The following is a 26,055-nucleotide window of genomic DNA, read 5'->3' as shown; positions in this document are numbered from 1 at the left end:
GCGCCATTCTCTGACAGCCAAATAAATCACAGTCTGCCTGTTTGAGGATGGTTCAGTTACATGCTGAAGATCACATGGTGTTAATCAAACAACAGTCAGGAATTCATCTTCTGGCATGACGTACCTATGTTCTTTCCTCAACCAAGATCAACTGTTGTTCAAAACAGAATCTGATTAGTCGGCCATTGACCCCAATGCTACCTGTGGGAACTTGCATTGTTCAAAAGCAACCACCACTTTAAGCCTGCTTTTCTGTCTATACATGTCTAAGCAATTTATCATATGCAAAGTACTTTGAGATGTTTTGAGTGAAGACCTAAGACTCTCTATATAAATCAGAGTCTCTTGTTTTCCCAAATGTAAGATTGTAAATCTTTATAACATTATTTCCTGGAATTCCTATTTGTGAACCCAGCAGCATTCAAGGAAAATTAGTCACTGAGGAGGAGCAGGATGTACTAACAAAATCCTGCAACAGATAAATTTTGATTTTCATTTTAATTGCTCTTTGAGAGTGCAGATTTCACATTGTCTCAGTGAAGCTAAGTTCTGTATGCAGCAGCTCAAATTCCCCAAAATGTCCATTCGTGTTTAAGCTGAGACCATGCCTGTCATTTGGGCTCTTTGAGAATCCGATCAGAGCTGCACAGAATTGCAAAATAGTAGGAAAATGTGTATGCTTGATGCCAGCTTGCTAACATGCCATTTAGTCAGCAGCCAGGGAAGCAGCAGACTTCCCTGTAATCCTTATGAACCACTTAAGTGATGAGTTGAGGTCTTCTTGCTGCCTTTGCTGGCATTTTCCCATTGGCGGGCAGTGGGGTCCCAGCACTGCATACATAGAAACATAGAAAAAAGGTGCTGGAGTAGGCCATTCAGCCCTTCAAGCCTGCACCATGATTCAATAATTCAATATGATCATGGCTGGTCATGCAATTTCAGTATCCCACTCCCGCTTTTTCTCCATTCCCCCTTGATTCCTTTAGCTGCAAGGGCCATATTCAGCTCTCGCTTGAATAGAGTGAACAAACTGGCCCCAGCAGCTTCCTGTGGGAGAGAGTTCTGCAGGTTCTCAACTCTCTAAGTGAAGGAAGTTTTCCTCATCTCAGTCCTGAATAGCTTGTCCCTTATTCTTAGACTGTGACCCCAGTTCCAAACTTCCCCAACATCGGGAACATTCTTTCTGCATCTAGCCTGTCCAGTCCCATCAGGATTTAAGATGTTTCTATGAGATCCCACCTCAGCCTTCTAAATTCCAGTGAGTATAAGCCAAGTCGATCCAGTCTTTCATCATTTGTCCTGTCATCCTGGGTATCAATCTGATGAACCTTTACTGGACTCTCAATAGCAAAAATGTCCTGCTTCAGACTAGGAGACCAAAACAGCTCATAATACTCAAGGTGTGGCATCACCAAGGCCCTGCATAAATGCAGCAAGACATCCCTACTGCTATATTCAAATCATCTTGCTATGACTGCCAGCATGCCATTAGCTTTCCTCACTGCCTGTTGCACCTACATGCCAACTTCAACTGTTTCACTATGACAGGACACTATGAGGTAAACCTTGATGACATCTTTGGGAGGTGGGGGGGGGGGTGAAGGGTGCTTCTTTTATAGGCAGTCTTACCCATGCGTATCTATCTTGGAGCATTGACCACTCCTATGGCATCAGGGTCACCTGTCCTCAGTGACCTCTAATCCCCTTGCCTGATGCTCGATGCCTCAGATCTCACTTGCCAGATTAAGAGGTACACATTCATCACTGCATCCTCTTCCTCCTTGTGCAACCCAAACCTTGACCGATGCATCTAGTGTTCTGTGTTGTGGCACTACTGTAGTTACTGAATTGTTAGCCGTCTGGGTGGCCAATTTGCAGGGACGCTGCCATCAATGGTATAAAATGCAGCCAGCACTAAGCGGCATTTCCTCCACCCCCAACCCATCCTTCCTCAGGCCCCAGCCATAGGACATCTGCTACTTGGTGAACATTCCAGCCAATGTGTCGCAGTGCTGTTCATAATGAAGCATTGTGGCTATGCTAGATTCTAGCACCTGTTAAGGACAAGCACATTTTCCAGCAGGTATCAATGTATAATGCTTAAGAGTTATGCCAGTCAGAGACCAATCGTATCAATCTCACCATTTCTCCTAATTCTTCAGGTATCAACAATCAACATTCATGGGCCTTAACTGCACAGTTGCATCTTGAGCAATCTGCTTTCTTAGGGTAAATGAGTTTCTTTGTCCCTGCAAGCTTCATGTGAGGCCCTCCTTTTGAGAATTTCAGTTTTAATGCCTTCCGCTCACTGATTAGTAGCTATTGCCAAATGTATAAAAGAGAACTGCCAATACCTTCTGTCTAACAGCAATAAAGTTGATTGATGCTGGCTCCCTAAAGGGAAATGACATGAGGTCAGTGTAAATGGATAATCTATATTCAATCTTAATAGTAGAATGTGGAACCTGAACTGACTGCAAAGTAAACAATGAGTAATGGCATATGATATAGCTGGCATTCCTCAGATGGAGATTGTGTATATAATCCTGTGTTCAGGCATGTACCTTGGTCATGAGCACTGCAACTGTACCTACCTTTGTTAATATTGTTTCAGATGTTTTTCATACCATACAAATCCAATTGAACTTCTTTTGAAGAGGTGACTTAATTAGTGAATAGCCAGAGGAATGTGTATAGGTATTATTTTTATGAAATTTCCTGAGAGGATTTGATAAAGTCACTGATAAGAATCTGCTCAACCCGTGCCAGTGTTTATGGTCCACTCAACCCCTTCCCATCTTCTCTCAGCTAATTTTATTAGCAAAACCCTCCTTTGCCTTGCCATGCTTCTGTGTTGTGTAGAATTAGGTCACAGGTGAAACACATTCTCATTGAATGGTGGAATAGACCTGAGGGGCTAATAAATGGCTGACCCTTATGGATTATGTTCATTCACAACTAGAGAATGATGCTGAGGTGTCAGAGCCTCCATCAAAGTGGCGTATCACAGAAGTAGTATGACTTACTCATCAATACATGGTCTAACCTTTTTGTCCTGGATAGAGTTAAGCACGTTGGTAGAGTTCAGAATTTACAAGTGTTAATCTGATGACAGAGTTTGTATCATGATGAATTGGCATGCCACAACCTGAAACATTGAGGCAGTACACCGGAAAGGCTTTTGATTTTGACTTGAGTTGTTGACAGGACTTCACACTCTGCTGATGACAGGTAAAATCAGAATGCCTGCCTCTTTTCTGGATCACACCCCTTGTTGAAAAAGGTGTCCATGAAAACCATTGGAGGAATCCAAAATTGTTTGATCTTTGTCATTGACATCCACATAAAAGTTTGTCAAAAGGAAAAAAGAAATTGAAAAATATTTAAAGTATTATTTTAACTCTCTGAATTTTAGTTTAACTCCAAATGATCTTCTTGTGCCACCTTTAAGGAATTTGTCATTGCAAACATAATTAAATATTGTTCTCCGAATTTTGTTTGTTCCCTATAAGAGTTCCTCAGCCAAGGAGACGCACTGTGGAGGAATAAGTGATCAACTTCAGATGGAGAGTACAACCCCTTTACAACGTCTGGACCTGTTTCTTGGGCAATTCCAATATGTCTTATTGACTTCAATTGCAGTATTCACTCAAGGAAAAGTAACTATTGCAAATCTAGGAACTGTTGATGGTCGTATTATGCAGGTAAACCTTGGATCCTTCTATTACTCTTACAGTGTTGTATTCTTTTTTTATAGCATCACCGCTCAAGCCCTACACTAAGTTTTGCAACTAGATATATTCCCACCTCTCCTCCCTCAATCTCGCTCCAAATGACTCGGTATCCTTGCTAGTAAGTTATTTATTGCAAGTGTTATCTCAGCCCCTTTTATCCTCCCTCCTCAGAATTCACTATCTGCCTGACCAACCTGCACTTCATAATTCATTTAAACGTTCCTATCATATTCACAACCAGTGAGCTGGGATTTTACCAGGTCCCTCGAAACAAGCTGGCAGGCAGGGAGTGGATATCTTTTACTAGTGCCATGAAATTATATCTGCAGCCTTCCCCAGACAGAAACTGACCAAGCCTTTGAAGTTGCCTCGATTGAATGACTCTTTTTATTGCTACTGGTGTTTTACCAGCAGTGAGTAGACCCTCCACTGTGTGGTGACTCCATCTGTCAATCACTGAAAGACTTCCCTATGGGCTTGGAGTGGGTGAGACTTGGCGGGGGAGCAGGGAGCAGGTGTGGGCAGTGGAGGGGGGAGATGCCCTGCTAATCAGGCGTTCTGTGTTCTTTCGAGTGGCCTCCTGGTGGTAATACTTGCTTCATGGCAACCTCCTCCACCCTCACTGATGTCCACCCCTCTTAGTGGACCATGCCTGTTTGGTTGAGACAACACCAGAACCCACTTACCAGTAATGTATGCAGCATGAAGGGCTTTTGCCCGAAATGTCGATTTTACTGCTCCAGCACCGCCTAATCTAAACATTAGTTTCCAGCATCTGTAGTCATTGTTTTTACCTAGCATGTTCTATGGGGCCCTGTCTGCTAATGCAGTCCCAGAAGTGACCTCTACTACTGTTGAGGGAGACTGAAGAGCTTCCAACTCTTCAATTGGCTGTCCATTCTGTCAGTGAGATCCCATCTTTTAAAGGAACATTAGATTCACAACATCTACTTGGTTGCTGGACAAACAGAAATTGCATTCCACAATTTTTGGAAAAGGGGTTGCATCAGCTTTCAGGCCAACGTCAATGTCCCCACTGCTCTAAGAATGTTTTAACCACTGCTTCAGGCTGAATCAGATTGTCCACTGTCTCGCCTCTATCTTTGACCTTGAGCTGAGCCTCCATCAGTTTGAATACATAAAGAGTGTCGAATGTCACCAGCCTCAGCCCAGCTCCTAGCAAAGCCTCTATTCCTGTCTTTCACTTTTTCAGACTCGACAATAACATTGCTATTGCAAAACTCATCAAAACTTCTCTTTGTCACATCCTCTGTTGCATCAGATCCTGCTCATTAATTGTCTTATGGATTCACACCGGCTCCCATTTATCAAGTTTCCAACTTAAGATCCTTTTCCTTGTGTTTAATGTTAATTCTTCCAATCCTACAACTACCTCCAAAATGTCATGTTCTGAATCCAGATTTTTATGTATTCCCCTGCCCCCCTACTGCTGCCTTCTTTGGCCCCATTATTGGTAGCTATGCTGTCAGCCTTTATTCTCTTAGATCATAGCCACATAGCAACAAAAACAGAAATTGCTGGAAAAGCTTAGCAGGTCTGGCAGTATCTGTGAAAAGAAAGCTGAGTTAGCATTTTGGGTCTGGTGACCTTTCTTCAGAACCTTCGGAGCCGATGACCCTTCCCCAGACGTGCTGAGCTTTTCCAGCAACTTCTGATTTTGTTTCTGGTTTCCAGCATCCACAGTTCTTTTAGTTTCACATTCTCTTGGAATTCCCTATTCAAACCCCACTGCCACTCCCTATCTCCTCTTTTTTTAAAGAATTTGCTTAAAAATTCATTTTCACCTTCCATGTGATCACATAACATTGAATCTGCAGCACAGAAACAGGTAATTGGCTCAAATGTTCTATGCTGCCATTTTTGCTCCTGCCTCCCACCCCCTAATCATCTGACTCCATCAGCACCACTTTTTAACTCCTTTGTCCTTTACATGCTTTTCTAATTCCTGATGAAGGGCTTATGGCCAAAACATCGACTCTCCTGCTCCTCGGCTGTTGCCTGACCTGCTGTGCTTTTCCAGCACCACACTCTCAACTCTGATCTCCAGCATCTGCAGCCCTCACCTCATTTTCTTATTTTCTGTCTGATATGTCTATGCTGGTTATCTCAACTAATTGTAGTAGCTCATTCCATTTTGCAACCAATTTTTGAACAAAGTGGTTTCTCCTGATTCCCTATTGGACAGTTATTTACCTTTCAACTTCCCCATAAGTGAAAACAATTCCTTTGCATTTTTTAAATTATTTATTCATGGGTTTTAAATGTCATTGGCAAGATCAGAATTTATTGACCATCCTTAACTGCCCTTGAGTACAGTCTTCTTGAACCATTGTGCTCTGAGGCATTGGATTAGAGATAAACATGCAACCATATATCTGGGAGTTCACCCATCCGCAGAAAGTGTGTTTAGGGTGACGTCTTCTTGTGTACAGAAGTGTGATAGTGATCTTGTTTGGAAAGAGTGTTTCTTGCTAACTTACACCTGTTCTCTTGTGCCCAAACCAGTAAACCTTCTCTGAACCACCTTCAACCCAAGTATATTCTTCCTTAAAGAGACCAAAACTGCACAAAGTATTCGAGGTGTGACCTGAATAATTCAAGCATAGCATCTTTACTTTCATGTTCAGTGCCTCTCATAATAAAGGGTAGCTCCTCCAATCTTCCTGCCAAAATGCATAAGCTCACTTTTTCCCACATTTATATTTACCTGTCTGTAATCCTCTATGTGTCATCCTCACTTGGCGTCCCACTTAATTTTGTGTCATCTGCAAACTTGACTGTTTTATGTTCACTTTCTTATCCAAGTCATTGAAAGGTGTTGGAAATAAATGTGGGCCCAGCACTGATCCTTGTAGCACTCCATTAGTCAAAGGTTGCCTTTCTGAAACTACTATTCTTAATTTCCCTGGTTAACCATGATTGTCCCGTCCCTTCCTCAAATCCGTCTTCCCCACTGGGATTTATCTTTGCTGAGTCACAAACAATGTTATTACATGTTTGTCCTTCTTCATCAACTGTCTTTTCAACTAAACACCTTTCCCAGTCTACTTCAGCTAACTCTGCATTTGTTACTTTGTAATTTGTCTGCAGCTTGCAGTCCAGCTCATGTACTCAATCCAATGTTCCTTGAGCTGGAAGCATTTACAATGGATGTGTTCACTCTGAAGTATCTTGGTGTCCATCAACTCACATGTATTGCAGCAACAACAAGTCTTCCATCCTGCCATCACTAGTGTATTTAATTGATTAGTTAATTACACTAGTATCCCTACTTCACAGAATCATAGATAGATAGCATCATAGAATCTCTATAGTGTGGAAGCAGGCTATTCAGTCCATCGCGTCCAGTCCACACCAACCCTCTGAAGAGCATCTACCGAGATCTACCCTAGCCCTGTAACCCTGCATATCCTATGGCCAATCTACCTAGCCTGCTCATCCCTGGAAACTATGGGCTTTTAAAATAATATATGATTTATTTGATATTTCTTGCACTCTCTGTTTCACCTTTCTTTAATAATATTGACCCTCTATGATAGTTTAATTGAGGTTTCCTGCTGATGATGAAATGCATGATCAATGCAATCTTTTTGTATGATTGCCAAATCCTCCTGCAATATACTGAGCTTTTAAATTGTACAATTTTTAATTATTTCGCTGATTCATTCTTTTTCCATTATAGGCACCACCCTGCTATTCTTTGATCTAACCTTATATTGCCAAATAGTTTCAACTTAATTCACAGCCTGATAACTTGCATTAATTGTTGGAAATGTTAAAGTCGCAGTTATCACAAGTATCAAAAACTACCTGAGTGTTAATAACTGCAAATACAACTGGACTAAATATCAAAATTGTCTGTCAGAAAGAAACCTTAGTTGGTGAAGTAAAACAATGACAAGAGATAAAGGTTAGATGTAAATAGTAGCTAACACACCAAGCTTTCTGATGAAGAGCTCATGCTTGAAAAATTGATGCTCCTCATCGGATGCTGCCTGACCAGCTGTACTTTTTCAGCACCACACTTCTCAACTCTGATCGCCAGCATCTGCAGTCCTCACTTTCTCCTACACCATGAGTTTACCTAAAGGACTCAAAACTGACCTTCCAAAGGGGCAGAGCATGTCAACACCATATTGATGTGATTTGATTTATTGTTGTCACATATACTGAGATACAGTGAAAAGTGTTGTCTAACATGCTTTACAGGCAGATTTTCTTACACATTGCATCAGGGTAACAGAACAGAGTGCAGGTTATAATGTTACAGCTGTGGAGAAGGTGCAGAGAGAGATCAATATTAACATTAAAGAGATCCATTCAAAAGTCTGATTACAGCAGGGAAAAGCTGTCCTTGAATCTGTTCATACATGTGTGCAAAACTTTATATCTTCTGCCTGACAGAAGGGGGCAGAAGACAGTATAACCGGGGTGGGAGGGGTCTTTGATTATATTGGTTGTTTTGGGGATGCAGCAGGAAGTATAGATGAAGTCAATGGATGGGAGGTTGCTTTGTGTAATGGGCTAGATTGTGATCACAACTCTTTGTAGTTTATTTCAATCTGTGCAGTTATTCTCTGTAAAAGTCCTGTGCAAGTTTCAGTCTTTTACAAGTTGTGAAAAGAAACTGAATGGAATTGGAACATTTCCCCACAGAGGGTGAGCAGATTTATGTAATACAGGCAGAGATTCCTCTGAAAAGCAGGGGAAAGCAGCTGCAAGGGCAAAGGAAAGAAATTTAAGGAAAAGTAAACCTTCTCTTTCAAACTTTAAAGTTGTCCTAATTTTCAGTTTAACACCAAGACACAATCTTATCATTGTTTCATCACTGTACTTCTCCTTAGTTTTTACTTGAGTAATAATCTTGGAGTAAAAAGCGAGGTCTGCAGATGCTGGAGATCAGAGCTGAAAATGTGTTGCTGGTTAAAGCGCAGCAGGTCAGGCAGCATCCAAGGAACAGGAAATTCGACGTTTCGGGCAAAAGCTTCCTGATGAAGGGCTTTTGCCCGAAACATCGAATTTCCTGTTCCTTGGATGCTGCCTGACCTGCTGCGCTTTAACCAGCAACACATTTTCAGCTTTACTTGGGTAATGCTGAGCAAAAGCTGCTCTTTTTGTGATCTTAAATTATATTTTGAAAAATTAGTGCTGCAAATGTTTATGTTAAAGCATGAAATGTTTTTCCTGTCCCTGAACTTTCCAAAACCAAAATCCAAGATAAGGAACCAAGACCAGTTGTAAACCTGGCCCAAAAGATTTATCTGTCATCCCATTTTTGTTTAGAACTGTACAGTAGGATGGCTGGGGTGCAATGCTGAGTGACACCAACAGTGCAGGTTCAATTCCCACACCAGTTGAGCTTACGAAGAAGGTCCCACCTTCTAAACCTCTTCCTTCACATTAGACATGGTGACCTTCAGGTTAAACTCTCCACCAGCAATCTCTCTCTAATGAGAGAGCAACCTTGTGGGACTATGGTGACTTTGCCGTTATTTTTCAGGGTTCTATATTAATGTTTGTGAACTTTATTTGAATATAGAAGGGCTTGCGGTTCTGTTCTGATGAATGACCCATTTTATGGGTGTTTGCAGATCAAGCTATGTGTAAATAGGTCAAGGACATAATACAGTGCTTTGAGTGAAGGTGACTATTAGACATTAGCATCAATTTTGCACGAGAAAAGAGATAAATGTCAAAGAGAGGAGAAGTAAATGAGGATGCAGTAAAGAGCATTAAAAATGAAGGCTGTCTGCTCCTAACAATTGAGTGGCTATGTGGAATGGAGAGATGGGAAACATGTAGCGAAATACAGGAAGGAGGAATGGTGCTTAAAATACAGGATCGGTAATATCAGCAAATGTACTCATTAAACCACTTCCTACATTGCATCCATCATGCTCTTGCTACTCATCTTCCCAGCTACTTTCAACTGGTAAGCGCAGCAGATATTTTTTCCTGCCATGCTGCAAAAAATATATTCCTTTGAACAGCTCCAATTTCCATATCTAACATTGTCCCTTTAAATTTGCTGAGGATGAGGCATGTGGATACACATTACTCTCATTTCACTGCTTCAAGATACAACATTCAGAATTTAAAATTTACTCATTCAATTAATCCGCAGTTACGAATTCTGACTTGCTCGGTAAACTTCCAGGTTTCACCTTCCCCACACATTTCCAACTCTGCTGCTCTCCTGTCCACACTGAAGCACCATTTATTAGCATCGCGACCTTTATCTCTGGTTGAGTAGATAGAAAACTGAGTTTAAGACTCCCCAGCACTCACCAGGAAACAGAATACAGTATTTCAATCTCCAAGTTTTATTCGCATGCCTCTGTTTGATTTCCTTCCAAAAGCTAGAGGGAAGTAACTGCTATTCCATGGAATGTAGGTTAGTGTCTGTGGGGCTTGTAGAAGGAAAACAGGGGTGACTGGAGCAGAAACAGCCTAAGTTTACCTTTGGGCTCAACAAAAGCAGTTCTGCTCCCCTGGCCCTAAAACACAAACTTTTTTTTAATGGTCTCTGCTGGTTCCAGAATCTCTTCTTGCTTAACTTTACCTAGTAAACTGTTGTAGCTTTGTGACTTAGCAGCCCATCCAAATGCCTGAGACAATTATTTATGAAGCTCACAAACAACTTGAAAATAGTTTGAACTCAGGACATGATCAAGGATCTTAAAATTTAACAAATCTGAACATCTCTTCTTTCATGGGTTGATTGATATTTTAATAAAGGAACAGTAGATCGAATTGTCACAAAATGATGAAAGGAAATGCTGTGCTGGCAGCATTACTAACGCCACACATGAGTAATTGAGGATAGCTACAATGGTGTGATTTATTCTTGTAATTGCTAAAAATAGTGATTAATCATTGTCCTAAAAAAAAGATCCCAACAAAAGAGTTCATTCATCTTTGTTCACAGCATATAATATCTTAACTAAATATTGTGCTCTTCAAGTACACAATATACAAACAACAATAAAAGCAACTACTTGCATTTATATAAGCCTTTTAAAGTAATAAACTTTACAGGAAAGTAATGGGACAGGTTTTGACAGATTAGGTTGGGTGACCCATTACGAGGTCATAGAGGTTAATTTAAAGGGGCATCTTAAAGAAGGAAAGAGAAATCAAGTGAGGGAGTTCCAAAGCTGAGGGCTTCGGCATCTGCAGGCACAGCCGAATGGTAAAATGGTGAGAATTCCAGCAGCAGAAAGGAAGTCTTTCAGTTTACAACATGCCATATCTAGACATTTGTACACTGATTTAAATGGTTCATTCACTTCAAGGATACTTGGAAACATGGGCCCTGATATTTACAGGGACAGGAGTTAGAAGCATATGGAGGAGTTCTGACCTGGTTCTCCCCAGGCACCAAGGAGTTAACAGGTTTGGCTTCCGGAAAATTGAAAATCTCAGGATCATGCAAGCTAAGCTCTAATTGCATGGAAGGCTGTATAGTGTCACTAGCATTTTGGCTAGATCTTTAATCCCACACGTTTGTTGAATGTAAATCTCACCATTTACCATGATGGGATTTCAATCTGTGCCTCCAGAACACTAGCCTGGGGTTCTGGATTACCAGTCCAGTGACATAACTACTACACCCACCACCTCTTGTTGCTTGGGAAAAGATCATTTCAGAAGAAAATGAGTAAAGCATGGTTTGACAGGTTGGAGGTTATCGCAGCAGGGGTTGGAGAGAGATATGGTGGGGTTATGGAGATCACTAAACAGGGCAGGTCAGGCTTCTGATTATGAAGCTGGAGAGAGGTTCATAAGCATGTAGCAGAAAACAGGTTTGCTTGAGGGGCTTGGGAAAGCACTCCAACTCCTTCGGAATGACATAAGTTCCGGATGAATATGAATGAATATTTATCTCTTCCATGCAATAGTCTTGCCTCCCTTTCACTATCAGTTTCCAAAGGCTCTGGAAACACAATTGACTAAAGTTTAAGGTGGAAAAGGGATAAAGTCTGAGCAACCTTATTAAAATGTTAAAAATGTAACCCAGCTCCATGGAAACTTGAAGCAAGTAGACTTATGGTCACTTAGGTTATGACTTGAGATTGTTTTTTAATGTTTTGGCATCTGACCTAGCCCAGACAATCTATTTTTTCAGGATTAGAATTATCACAATGGTACTTACTGCAGAAAAGGAATGCTTATAGTAGACTCAGACTTGCACATCACAATAATATTTTTGCAGATTTAAATTACAGTGAATTACCAGAAGGAAATTGTAGCAAAAGTAATTACATTAGAGCTTAAAGATATTAGTGCAGCTAATATTGATTCATCCAGCAGTGAAAGAATAGGATAAGAACAGTGCATAGTTCAAATCCAGCTTCAGAAATTTGAGCACCTCATAGAGTCATAAATCATACAGCATAGAAACAGACCATCTTAGAGAGAGCACTGCACTGTCTGAGGTGCTGTATTTCAGATGTAATGTTAAACTCCACCTCTGGACAAGTTTACATAAATGATCCTGTGGTACAATTTGAGGAAGAGCAAGAAGGTGTCTGGTGACTGTTCCTCAGAACCCAGATTCGAAACATTAACTCCAATTTCTCTTCACAGATGCTGCCTGACCTGCTGAGCTTTTCCAGCAACTTCAGTTTTTCTTCCTGATTTACAGCACCTGCAGTTCTTTCTGTTTTCTATTCATGTTTGCTAGGGCAGAATTTATCTGTAAAGAGATATGGAGAATTATTTAATTGCTGTTTATGAAACCTTGCATATCAATTGGCTAATGCATATTCTACATTACATCAGTAACTACACTTCAAAATGTATTTTTTTGGCTGTTAAGCACATGGCAATGCCCTGATGTCATGCAAAGCATGATATAAATGCAAGTTATTTAAAATGAAAAATAAACAGAGCATTTTAGACTCTGAGAAATCTCATAGTTCCAGACATGAAGATTAATCATCTTCAGAAGTACAGCATCTTCAACTTGTATACTAGCCATGGGATTCTGGCAGTAATTGCAGCATGACATGCCATGCAGTTTTTAAACTGAAGGGACCAAAACCAACTGTGTTCTGTCCCATAAATGTTAAGATTAATTGATTTGAATTAGTATACCAATTTCGTTTTGAAGGTTTCTCCAAATGTGTCCAAGTCAGCCTAAAGCTCAAGGTTGTGCAACTTTAAAATGAAATGTTGAATCCTGTACCCATTCTTCTCTGCAAACATTGAGAAATTGGAGAAGTTCTTTTATACAGAAGAGCTCCGAAGTTGTTGCTATTGCTAACCTTTCTTTATTATATAGTTGAATCTTTGGTCTCTCCAGGAGTTCATATGTGGACATTTGGCAATTGTTTCACAGGTGAATTAATGTAGATTGGAAAATGAATCACTCATCAGATTGTAAGAAAGGTAAACTTTCCATGACTGGTAAACTTGTAGGTCTGGGTCAGGCTTCATTAATTCAGTCTTGGGTGAAACACTTCCTTGTGTGATTAATATCTTAGTTTCGCCTTTCTTCATCTAATTCCTGTAATCTGTGATTCAAAATAAAATTACTAAGCATTTTGAAATGCGTTTCTCACTAGATAAAAGGAACTGCAAAGAATTTCCAGAAGATATTTGTTAAGTGGTAGCAAAGGAACTGTAGCAGCTTGGATAGAAAGACAGTTGATACCTATGAACCCAAGTTATGGTTAATAAGTACAGTGCAGATTCTAAAAGCCTGAGGGTGATGTACTCAATGATTGATGCTGGGTCCACTTCTGCATCCCCTTCCCCTCTATATAACTTGGACTTGGCCATAGGAGACACAATGTTGAAACTTGTTAAATATACAACAATTGGATGTTCCACAGATAATGTTAAGAACTGCAGAAAATATGGGAAGATTTACTGAATGGGCAGTTAGACTGACATGGAGAAAGTGAGGAGTGCACATGCTGAAGATCAAAGTTGAAAAGTGTGGCACTGAAAAAGCACAGCCAGTCAAGCAGCATCTGAGGAGCAAGAGAATCAACATTTCAGGCATAAGCCCTTCATCAGAAATGTAGGGCTGGGCAGCGCAAGGAGGCTGAGAGATAAATAGGAGGGGGTTGGGGCTAGGAGAAAGGTAGTTGGAAGGTGATCGGTAGATGCAGATGGGAGCTGATGTGGATAGGTCGGAATGGAGGATGGTGGGAAGGAAGATGGAAAGGTAGGACAGTTCAAGAGGCCAGTGCTGAGTTGGAGGGCTGGATCTTGAATAAGGTGCAGGGAGGGGAAATGAAGAAACTGATGAAATTGACATTGATACCATGTGGTTGGAGGGTCCCAAGGCTGAAGATGAGATGTTCTTCCTCCAGGCGTCAGCTGGCTTGGATTTGGCAGTAAAGGAATCCCAGGACTTGCACATCCTTGGTGGAGTGGGAAGGAGAGTTGAAGTGGTCAGCCACAGTGAGGTGGGGTTGTTTGCTGCGTGTGTCCCGGAGATGTTCTCTGAAACATTCTGCAAGTTGGCACCGTGTATCCACAATGGGCACCACATCAAGAGCAACAGACACAGTAGATGAGGTGTTTGGATGTGCAGGAAAATCACTGCAGAATATGGAAGGATCCTTTGGGGTCTTGGACAGAGGTGAGGAGTGCGGTGTGGATGCAGATTTTGCACCTCCTGTGGTGAAAGTGGAAGGTGCGGGGTGTAGAGGAGGGTTGGTGGGAGGCGTGGACCCAACAAGGGAGTCACGGAGGGAATGGTCTCTGTGGAATGCTGATATTTAATGTAGACAAATGTAAATTATTTAGAAACGAAAAATGGGGAATTGGAAGCATACACAGAATGAAATGACAGTGAAGAGTGAAGTAAGTTGTATAGGAGTCTGAGGGTTGTAAATGCATAATTCCCTGATAATGCACACAAAAGTAGATTCTTTCCAAGGTAAATGCTATTGACCTTTTGGATTTCATAAATAAGAACATAAATTAAAAATTCTGAGCATATTAAAAAATTGTACAAGGTCAAAATTTGTCAAGTCACCATTTTGTTTTTATTTGATTGTGTGCATGTGGGTGTGTCTGGGTAGGCCAGCATTTACTACCCATCACTAATTTCCTAGAGGGCAGTTAAGAGTCAGGCATATTGCTATACATATGGAGTAACAGCCCAACTAGGTAAAGATGATAGGTTTCCTTCTCTAAAGGGCATTAGTGAACTAGATGGTTTTTTACAACAAGTGACAATGGTTTCACGAAAGTAAAACAGAAATTGTTGGAGAAAGTCATCAGGTCTAGCAGCATCTGTGCAGAGATAGCAAAGTTAGCATTGCAGGTCCAGTGACCTTTCTTCAGAACTATTAGGAGCTAAGGAAAGGTGACTTCTATGCTGAAGGCAGGAGAAAGGACTAAGCGTACAGGTGGAGATGGAGCCCAGAGAGATAGAGAAAGACAGGCAGACAAAAGAATAGATAATGGTGAGCCTGAGAGAAACAAAAGCTGATAATGGGAACCACAAGTAGATGAAAATGGGTTGCCTTTGCTGAAAGCAGTCCATGTCAAGCCCTTTATATGCCTAACTGTTTTTCTCTCACTCACTCCAGCTATTCACTTATGTCTTTCTACCTAATCCCTATGTTGCCTTTTCTTAGCTACTAATAGTTCTCAAGATGGGTCACTAGAACTAAAAGGTTAACTTTGCTTACTGTCTAGAGATGCTGCCAAACCTGATGAGTTTCTTCAATAATTTCTGTTTTTGTTTCACATTTCCAGCACCCACAGTTCTTTGTTTTCTGACAATGGTTTCATGACCATCAATAGACTCTTAATTTCAGATTTTTGTTAAATTCAAATAACAGAATTGTGGCAGAAGTTGAACCCTGGTTCCCAAAACATTTCCTGTGTCTCTGGATTCATCATTTAGTAATAATACCACTAAATCTTTAGCTTCACTAAGCATTAATGATTAATCTTGAAACATTAATTAAAACACTAGACTTGCATGATTGACTATTGGCTTAAGAATATATAGTCATGAGGTAAGCCCTGAAATAGTGAGCTGAAAGAAGGCGATCGTGAAATTTAATAGATGTTCTTAAAGCTATAAAGAATTCTGATGATGTGATTGGGTAAGATTATTTTTATCTTATTAAGAAATCAGTAACAATGGATCATTGATTTACTATTATCAGCAAAATGGAACTGTAAGAAACAACTTAGGGCAAAACCACAGACAAATAAGTGGTTAAAGCAGAAGCAATGTATATTTTAAGGGGAAATGGCTAAATAATTGAAGCAGGGAAAGGAAGTTAGGCTGTGTTTTGCAGTTCCCTGACTGACAATATGCCTGCTGTCCTGCCTTCTTGTGATAGGCATAATGGACTGACTGTTACTCTTCCACTCTAACTAGACAGATCCCTTGACTGTGATCGCAGCCACTATGGCCTGTGTGTGAACTGTATCTGTGATAGATTGTACTGAGCCCTCCTGATCAAACACTGTAACCCACTCCACCCCTCTACTCCTTGACTGGTCTGAGAACAAGTACCCATTCACTTACTGACATGGCTGCTTAGTTGAATAAACATGTAGCATGTTTGCTATGCAGGCAGCTAATATGTTCTGTGGGTATTAGATTGACACTTGGTGTGCCGTGTAGCAAGATGACTACACCACCCAACAGACCCCTACTGACAAACAGCCTTCTATGTGTCTGCATTAAAGAGAACAGCAGTGCTAATAGCATTTAGGCTCCACCTTTAACTAAGTGCTATCAAACAAGGCTAAACAAGGTATGGATGCTGTGAGCATGCAGGTAGGCCCTAAGAAAGCAAGCGATTAGCCCTGAGATGCCACCTGTGATGCAGCCTGGCATCCTTGCAGCATACACCTATCAAATGCTAGTTGCCATGCAACCTGTAATACAGGACCGCACATCCTAACTGTCGTTGCAAGTTGATCAGAGAGCTGCCATGAGGATCATAAGGAATTGGCAGATACTAAGGGATGAGTGGCACATGTGGCTAGTGCCCATGGATTGTGATGTGAGATGCTGAGCTACACGGAAGCTGGTTATAGCTGATAGCGGGATGAAATCATCAGGTACCTGTTCTGACTTGCGACATTTTGTTAACCGGGCGTGTTTCATAAAGCTAAAAGCTGCATATAAAAGAGGCAAGATGTGCAGTTTTAAGGGATTTAATATGTTTAACTGACAACTCACTGCTGACTAGTGAGATACCCAGCTCGCCACCCAGCAGATGCATAAAATATGCAGCAGGTTGCACCCATTGTCGAGGTCAGCCTTGTGAGACCTCTCATGTGATTTTTTGCCAAAAATCTTGCCAAAGCCCACATCACTTTCATTCCTAGAAGAACTTCATAACATAAAATGAAAATTAGTAAGTAAATATTTTTCATTGCAAAGACTATAAAGCAAACCTAACACAATCTGGATGTGCGTGTAAATAGGCTGCTTCAACACATAGAATGCATTATTAATGCAAATATGAAGTGACAAATTGACCAGAACTGATAATGTTTTGCCATGCCTTAAGTTAAGGAAAATTAACTTTTAAGACAAATTGCAAGCAGCAAACATTGTATTCAAATACTATTCTTTCTGTTTGATTTATTAAAGATGCAATATTCATAATGCATGATCTGCTTTGAAGATGTAAAGATTAGGTTAGATTAGATTCCCAATGTGGCCAGGTAGACATAATGGATTCAGTAGTCCCTTGACTCAATTAAACTGACAGTTATCCTAAGATCCAAGAAATCTCATTGTCCACTTCACACAGTTGGTCACTTGCTTGCATGCCCCTTCCCTTAAAACACATACAGGGCAAGTTGGAGACAAGTATGAGCAAGATTTTGGATTTTTCAACATTTTAATTCCCCCCTCCCCACCAACCTTATCCATCGCTGCCTGTTGTACGGCATTAAAATTCCCTCTAAGGTACAAATTGCAACCAGGGGAAGACCTCTGAAAAGCACTTAGCCCATACTTTCCATAGTAATTGTTTCAGACCTTGTTAGTAATCTTGAGTTCCATTTGTTAACACAAAACTACGTAAATGCATCTTGAAGAAAGTGAGGAGTGCAGATGCTGGAGGTCAGAGTCAAAAAGTGTGGCACTGGAAAAGCACAGCCAGTCAGGCAGCAAGAGCAGAACAGTCGACATTTCAGACATAAGCCCTTCATCAGGAATGTGGGGGGGAAAGGGCCTGAGAGATAAATGGGGGTGGGTGGGTGTGGGGCTTGGGGAAAGCTAGCTGGGACGGTGATAGGTAGATGCAGGTGAGGAGTAATAGTGATAGGCTGGAGGGGATGGAGAAGCGGATAGATGGGAAGGAAGAGGGACAGGTAGGACATGAAAGGCCTAGGCCTCCTCCACTGTCAAATCCAAGCCACCCAACGACTGGAGGAAGAACACCCCATCTTCCACCTTGGGACCCTTCAACCACATGGCAACAACATCGACTTCACTAAGTTCCTAATCTCCCTTCCCTCTACCTCATCCCTGATCCAACCCTCCAACTCGGCACCACCCTCTTGAACTGTTCTGCCTGTCTATCTTCCCACCTATCTGCACCACCCTCCTCTCCAACCTATCATTATTACCCCCACCTGCATCCGCCTATCGCCGTCCCTGCTACCTTCCCCCGAACCACCACCCCCACCCGCACCCTCCTAGTTATCTCTCAGCCCTACACCCACCCCCCCACACCACATTCTTGATGAAAGGCTTATGCCTGAAACGTTGACTCTCGTGCTCCTTGGATGTTGCCTGACCTGCTGTGCTTTTCCAGCACCATACTTTTTGACTAATTCCTTCTTGAACCCTATTAAAGTTTATTGTTCTGTCATCTTTGCCAGTGGTCTGCTCTTTTAGAAAACTTTGTTATCCTAAATACTCGTACCTAAACCCTTGAGCTTATTGTAAGTGTGTCGAAAAAGATCACAGCATTTTTTCACTGTTCAGGACCAGACACATTCGTTTTTAATTTTGTTTGGTAGAGTAACATGCTTTCAAGTCCTAAGGTGACTCCTAGCTTTATCATGTACCTCCTCCTGACATAATTACTGTCTGAAACATTGTGGTCTTGATTTACAAGTATGAACCAGAGTTCCACAAGTTATTAGCACAGTTCAGCTTTAGAATGCCAATAAAGAGATACCTTCAAACTGAAGTAACTCTTGCTGTCCTTTTTTACAGAAGAAGCAAGACATTATATTGAAGCCAGAGAAAGACCCCAATGTTAGACATCAGTCTATAACTGAAATGGTTTTGCTTAATCATTTGTGCTGTTATAAACATTGATTTCAAATAGAATATATTTGATTTTACTTTATAAAGTCATATGATCTGTGACTTAATGTTGCTAAATTATGCAGTCTAACACTTAGTTGCTGTATGTGCAGAATCTGAATATGGTTAGATTAAACAGTACTGAAACGTGCACATTTAAGAGTTTAACTACTGCAGGAAGGGATTTTTGGTGCACTGGACAAGGAACAGAAACCAGTGAAACTCACCCTACGCTAAAATCTTCACACGGTTATGGCCATACTTCATATTTTATAGAAATATTTCCATTATAATGCAGAAGGAGGCAATTACTCTCTGAAGCCGCACCTCTTCTAGACTCATTCCCCTGCTTGACCTCCATAGGTCAATTCCTAACTATTATCTATGTAATAAAAAGCCTAGACCCCTCACAAATATCAGTATTTCTGTCAAATCTCCTCTTAATCTTCTCAAAGGAGAACAGCCCCATCTGCTCAAAACTGTAGCAGAAGTTCCACATCGTTGAAACCATTCTTGTGAGTTTTCCTTCACCTTGGGCTGAACATCTGAAGCTCCTGATAGAATTGGGCAGGAGCATTATTCCCACATTAAAGGGGGATGGAGAAGGCCTCTATTTTCAGGACGAGGCCTTGATGGAAACTTGGTATTCAGCTCATACCTTATAGATTTAGATTTAGATTACTTACAGTGTGGAAACAGGCCCTTCGGCCCAACGAGTCCACACCGAACTGCCGGAGCGCAACCCACCCAGACCCATTCCCCTACATTTACCCCTTCACCTAACACTATGGACAATTTAGCATGGCCAATTCATCTAACCTGCACATTTTTGGATTGTGGGAGGAAACTGGAGCAGCCGGAGGAAACCCACGCAGACACGGGGAGAATGTGCAATCTCCACACAGAGAGTCGCCTGAGGCGGGAATTGAACCCGGGTCTCTGGTGCTGTGAGGCAGCAGTGCTAACCACTGTGCCACCCACTAACATCCAAGACAACAAATATTGGTAGGCTGTTCAAAAACAAAGACAAGCAGAGCATTGAGGTGAATTATAATTGAGGGGTGGCACAGTGATTAGCACCGTTGCCTCACAGCACCAGGGACCCAGGTTCAATTCCAGTGTCAGGCAACTGTCAGTGTGGAGTTTGCATATCCTCTCTGTGCCTGTGTGGGATTCTGCTGGGTGTTCTGGCTTCTTCCCACAGGTTAGGTGCATTAGTCAGGGTAAATGTAGAGAAATAGAGTAGGCGAGAGGGTTACTCTTCAAAGGGTTGGTGTGGAGTTGTTAGGCCGAAGGGCCTGTTTCCACTCTGTATGGATTCTAGGATAGCTTCTATTACCAGTTCAGCTAACTCAGCATTGCCTGGGAATTGAAACAAGAACTTTTCAGTTTAAGATGGTATGTTTTGCTTGTCTATGTACCTAAGTTTTTTGCTTCTGTTGTTGCTTCATCATAACCAGTTACCATCTTTGCATTCAGAGATGGTTCACTGATTGAGAGGGTGCCGCACCTTTATGTTTGCGCATTACACTTTTGTAGCTATTTGTCTGGATTAAATTTGACTAGTGAGTTTTGAGTAAATCCCTGTTTTATATAAGATTTTACTACCTTTAACCGATGCTACTTTAGATAGCTCTTTATGTTGTATATTAGAAATCAGAAAATGCTGGAAAACTCAGCAGCTCTGGCAGCATCTCTGGCAAGTGGAACAGAGATAACATTTCAAAGGGTATACTTCAGAACAGAAGAGAGGTAGAAATGCAATGGATTTTATGCTGTTGAGAAAGATAGAAATCAATAAGTAGTTGCCACGGGTTCAGTATGAGGATTCAATTATTTTTTTCCTCTGGTGAGGTCATTGAAGTTCTTTTGCAACCATACTGAGTTAGCCTTTTCACTTCATTACAATAGTGATAGCTTGTGGCATGTAGAACATTGGTCAATTCAGCAAATATGTGGCACATTATAAGTATTATCATTACAGGTGGTGATTTCCCGAACGGAGCGATTGACACCCCACGTAAATTTCCAGTTGGATTCCAGCTCAGTATCTCCTGAAGTAATAGTTGAACAGTCTGGATCAGAAGAAGGCTTCATTGTTGTCATCACAGGAAAGAAAGTAGGTCACATTTTGATCATAAATACATTATCTGTCTTTTTGAATGTGTGCTTTTTTAAGATTGTTTCACCCTCATCTTCAAATTCTTATGTTCGTCATATTGTGACATAATTTCAAGTTATTTTCATGACCGTAACTCTACTCATTGATTTTCTATTTCACAAATGTTTTAGAATTTATGAATACACTGGGAATGTAACAGCAATTAATAATAATCCTTTTCTTAATGTGTATGTAACCCAATAATTTGTAGCGAGATTTTGCAACTTGCCACAAATTGTTGAATAATTTGCATCATTGTATCATTAATCTTTTGAAAACAGAAGATCACCAACATGAGGCCCTGGGTTCAATCCCCAGCATCTTGACAGGCGATTCTTTTGGGGCGGCACGGTGGCTCAGTGGTTAGCACTGCTGCCCCACAGCACCAGGGACCCAGGTTCAGTTCCTGCCTCAGGCAACTGTCTGTGCGGAGTTCCTCCCCGTGTCTGCGTGGGTTTCCTCCAGGTGTTCGAGTTTCCTTCCACAGTCCAAAGATGTACAGGTTAGGTGAATTGGCCATGCTAAATTGCCCGTAGTGTTAGGTGCATTAGTCAGGGGTGAATGTAGGTGAATGGGTCTGGGTGGGTTGCTCTTCGGAGGGTCGGTGTGGACTTGTTGGACCAAAGGGCCTGTCTTCACACTATAAGTAATCTAATCTAATTGCCCCATGATTTTCAAGAAGTGCTTCATTTGCGGTGTTAAAACAAATTAAGCTTGCCTTAAAAGATTCTGACTATTACTTAACAATTTGAGGAACATTTCAATGAACAGATCTGTTTCTGCAATGCCATTCAATCTCTTCAACCAAGATGTTTCATTTCTACAAATAGTAATTTGTTCTTAGAGATTTTTAACTTTTCAAATGAAATTTTTAAAAATCTTTTCTTTCCCTTTTCTCTCCTTCTCTTAATTCAATCCTACCTTTCTCACTCTGTGCCTAATTGGCCTGTAATTCACACACTCTAATTCACTAATTTTCCCTTTCATTATCTATTCCGAAATCTCAGCTGTTAAGGACTATTGAAATCATTCTTCACTCATATTCCTGACATGCATTAACCTCACTGTACTAGCTCACACTTCTAGCTATTTGCAGTGTAAAAATGCAGATAAGGATAATAATCTAAGCAACAGGCCACCCTATGAGATGGCCCACTCTTGATGCTGCTGGGAAAGTTATTAGTATATTTAGGCTTTTCCTGTTGTATACAGTATTAGTTATTTGCTGAGCATTGCAGTTAAGTTCTTGAAAAGTAAAAATTGAAGTGAAATAATTTTAAGTGAATCAAATCTTCCCATTATAACTAATATAAAAACTGTAGTTAGGTCCTGTAGGTCTTTTTTAAAGAAAAAGACAGTAGGTAGAAGTATTGTATATTCCTGAATTCCTACATTTGTAAATGAAATAACTTGTCAAATGAAATAACTTTTAAAATAAAATAAATTTTAAAGTATGGAATAAATATCCCAATTCTTTCTATTTGCCCACTGCTGACCAACTCTCCCCTGCTCACCACTTCCATCTTCTGTTCCCCAGCTGTCTCACTCATCACCTCCCTCCCCAACCATCCTGCTCACTGGTTTGCTCTTCCATTGACTGCTTCTCCCACTCACTGTTTTCCTCCACTGAACCCTCTTTGTGGGGCAAGAGGTCAGGAGAGTGAGGAAATGATTGAGGGGTGAGAAGAACTCTGACTGGGAGGGTCAGGCAGAAAAGTAGCGATTGGAAGAGTTGAAGGAAAGATTGGATGGGAGGGACTTATTGGAAGGAGGCAGATAAAGAGAGAGTGGGGAAAGGGGATTATGTTGGGAATGGGTGATGCTGCTTCAAAATGATGCTGGTCAGGTTACTCGCAGTCCGTTGACCTTGGCATGTTAAAGCAAAAGTCCTGGTGTTAGTGCACATACTGCTCTTACTATATCTGAGCCATTAAACCAAACCAAAACAAAATTTAAATACGGACTTACCATATATTATTGGCTTTGGTGTTCTTAGTATAACTCTCAGCATCACCTATTGGCACAATTGGAATGTTGCAGGCAGACTGTTTTAAATGCATAACAGATTAATAATTTACTTACCCATTTTGTCAATGGAATGGAGAAGTTTTTTTATTGGTGTAATGAACTCCCAGCTTGTCAAAAACTAATTGCAGCATAAAAATTACTACTGTGTTCTTTCTCACTAGATAAGCAGAATACCTTTAACAGGCCCAGGGTGTGACCATTTCTTGTCCTGCAGTAAGTGCTTAACAGCTCCTTACTTCATGCGGTGCGGCTGGTGCGATGGCAGGTGTTCCAGGATACAAGAATGTACAAATCAGATGTGGGCCCAGAATATTTGCCCTCCTGTTATCAGTGAGGTAAGAATCTCTGCTGTTTCTTTAAAAACTTTAATAGACTGCTAGTTTACTGTTGCACCTTGGAGTGTATCCAGGGTAAATTTGCAATACCTTTGACAAAAGTACACTGTGTACTTTTAATTCAAACTCCACACTAGATAAATAGCATGTTTAAAAAATATCTGATTCACAGGTGTGCAAGTTGGATTAATTTTCATTGTATTTATGGTTTGTTTAAAAAAAAACCCATGGGATAAACTCCCAATATATCTCCAAGTTTTAAGTTTGACGTTTAAAAAAATTCTTATAAAGTTTTTGAAGAAAAGTTATTCATGTTGGCTTTAAAGTTTAAAGTCTAATTAGAATACTTGTGAGCCTTAAATAATTTTTATGCATTTTATAGCTACTGCAATTATTATTTTAGAAAGCAGCACTATATTTAGATATTACCCAGGTTTGATGATCCAATAATACCTTGTTACTGGAGATCCAGATTAATGTTCAGCTCCATTGTGCTAACATTGTGAATTCTATAGCATCGGGTATTCAATTAGATTTCGAAGAGATTAGATTCCCGACAGTAAGTCCGTCATGCCTGAGCGCCTCTTCCAGTCAGTCTGAGCTCCCCCTCCTATTTCCAAACATTTGAATTTTGTGTCCACTAGCTTTTTACAAAATGCAAATAGACCTGCAATGACTTGTCTAACAGGAAGACTGATATAAGCAAATGTCCCTTCATATTGCTTATGCTGTGTACTTGGGTCTGTCTGCAATCTTCCAGAGTTTATGATGTGCCATCAAGTCACAGAAATGTAGAGCCACAGGTGTGACTGTATGTCCGTGGCACATATAGCAAATTTATTATGTTATAGACACTGCTTGTCCTGCTATGTCTGGTAGAAGAGCCTCTGTGCAAAATATTTTGAAGTTTTCACTTTTTTTTGATAATGTTGTATTAATGGCAATTAACTCTATTAGATATCACGTAGGTATTGAATCACTGACCTGTATAAGTCTTTCAGAACTTAGCAGAATCCTTCATTGTTTTTACAACTTGATCAGGTTATTCTTCTAATATTTACATCTGTGTCTTCCTATTAGTGAGTCAAAGGAATAATTGTTGGTTATCAACTCAGTAAAGTGGCTGTTAAAATTCAAAAGGAATAGACAAAGGCACAAATTAGATTTAAGTGGCTCAAAGCAGTCGGAGAAGTAGAAATCTGAGAAAACCTAGAGGTCATATTGTAAATTAAAGCAGATTTTACATTGAAACAAATTATGCTGGCACTTCTGAAGAAGAACCAAAACATTAACTTTGTTTCAGCACAGATGCTGCCAGACCCATTGAGTTCCTCCAGCATTTTCTGTGTTTGTTCCCATGTGTGTTGTTTGCCTTCGATGGCAAGGTGTCAAATCCAGATTAAGTGCCTTCATATTCGTCATACTTGAGCCACTCCTGGTACACTAGATGGGAGATGATGGCATTGTGGCAATGTCCCAGGACAAAAAAATGTAATGCTCTAGATGCATGAGTTCAAAACCCACCTGGCAACTGGAGGATTTGATTCAATTAATAAATTTGGAATTGAAATCTTGTGTCAGTGAGAAGGTAGGTACTAGATCAGAAGAAGTATTTTATCACCCTTTATAAAATGGTGAAAGGCGCAACATACAGAGGAGAGGTACAGGGAATGAAATCCAGAACCTGAGGCCTAGGCAGCTGAAGGCACCCAGTTCTAGTGAAATATTTAAAATCTGGGCTCCTTAAGGGGCCAGAATTAGAGGCCAGATACCTCAGTGAGCTGTGAGTCTGAATAAGATCACAGGATTTGGGGGAGCAAATCCATTGGAGGAGTTTAAAAAGAAGACTGAGAATTTTAAAATTACAGTATTGTTTAATCAGGAATCATTGCAGGTTCATGAGGCTTGATGCAAGTTAAGACACAAGCAGCAGAATTTGGCTGACCTCAACTTTGTGGAGTTTAGATTGTGGAGACCAGCCAAGACTGAACTGGAATTGGCATGTTTAGAACTGACAAAGGCATGATGAGGGTATATGCAGCAGATGAGATTGGGAGAGATAGAAGGCCTGTGCTAGAGAGTTCTTAGAAATCACACAAATAAAATGTCTATCACTCATTCTGAGATCAAATGCGATATTTAGGTTGCAGATAGATATTTTAGTCTCAGACTATAATTCCATCAAGAGGAATAGAATCAGGTACTTGAGAACAATACAGAACTGCAATTAAAGACTAAAAATGCAGCTATCAAATTTTTGAGAATTCTTCATTGTATTTGTATTCTTATGGTTGAAAGAGTTGTACAACAGTGTATTTGTGAATGTTTACAATTGATATTTTACTGTAGATCTCCCCAGTAAGTGCACCTTTTGAGGGTGGAACAAGTCTGTCCATTTGTGGAAAAGATTTTGGAGCAATGAAAACTGGAAAAATAAATGCTAAAATGATTGCAATAGAAGTTGGCAATGCTTCCTGCAAATTGGATGCTAAAAAGAGCAGCAAGAACAGG

The 26,055-nt window shown here is 40.6% G+C and overlaps 1 protein-coding gene across 1 annotated transcript in view; it reads left to right on the top strand.

Moving 5' to 3' along the window:
* The window catches only part of met (MET proto-oncogene, receptor tyrosine kinase), a 125,748-nt gene that overhangs the window by 53,978 nt on the left and 45,715 nt on the right, over nt 1-26,055 (top strand). Inside the window, exons 3-6 of the mRNA XM_060839800.1 lie at nt 3,513-3,704; nt 21,005-21,139; nt 23,371-23,544; nt 25,894-26,054. Coding sequence (XP_060695783.1) covers nt 3,513-3,704; nt 21,005-21,139; nt 23,371-23,544; nt 25,894-26,054 — 662 coding nt within the window. The remainder of the gene's footprint in view (nt 1-3,512; nt 3,705-21,004; nt 21,140-23,370; nt 23,545-25,893; nt 26,055) is intronic.

The sequence above is a fragment of the Hemiscyllium ocellatum genome, chromosome 19 (genome assembly GCF_020745735.1).
Source record: "Hemiscyllium ocellatum isolate sHemOce1 chromosome 19, sHemOce1.pat.X.cur, whole genome shotgun sequence".
Classification (NCBI taxonomy): domain Eukaryota; kingdom Metazoa; phylum Chordata; class Chondrichthyes; order Orectolobiformes; family Hemiscylliidae; genus Hemiscyllium; species Hemiscyllium ocellatum.
The sequence above is the reverse complement of the archived record's forward strand: the minus strand, read 5'-3'. Positions and strand labels throughout refer to the sequence as shown.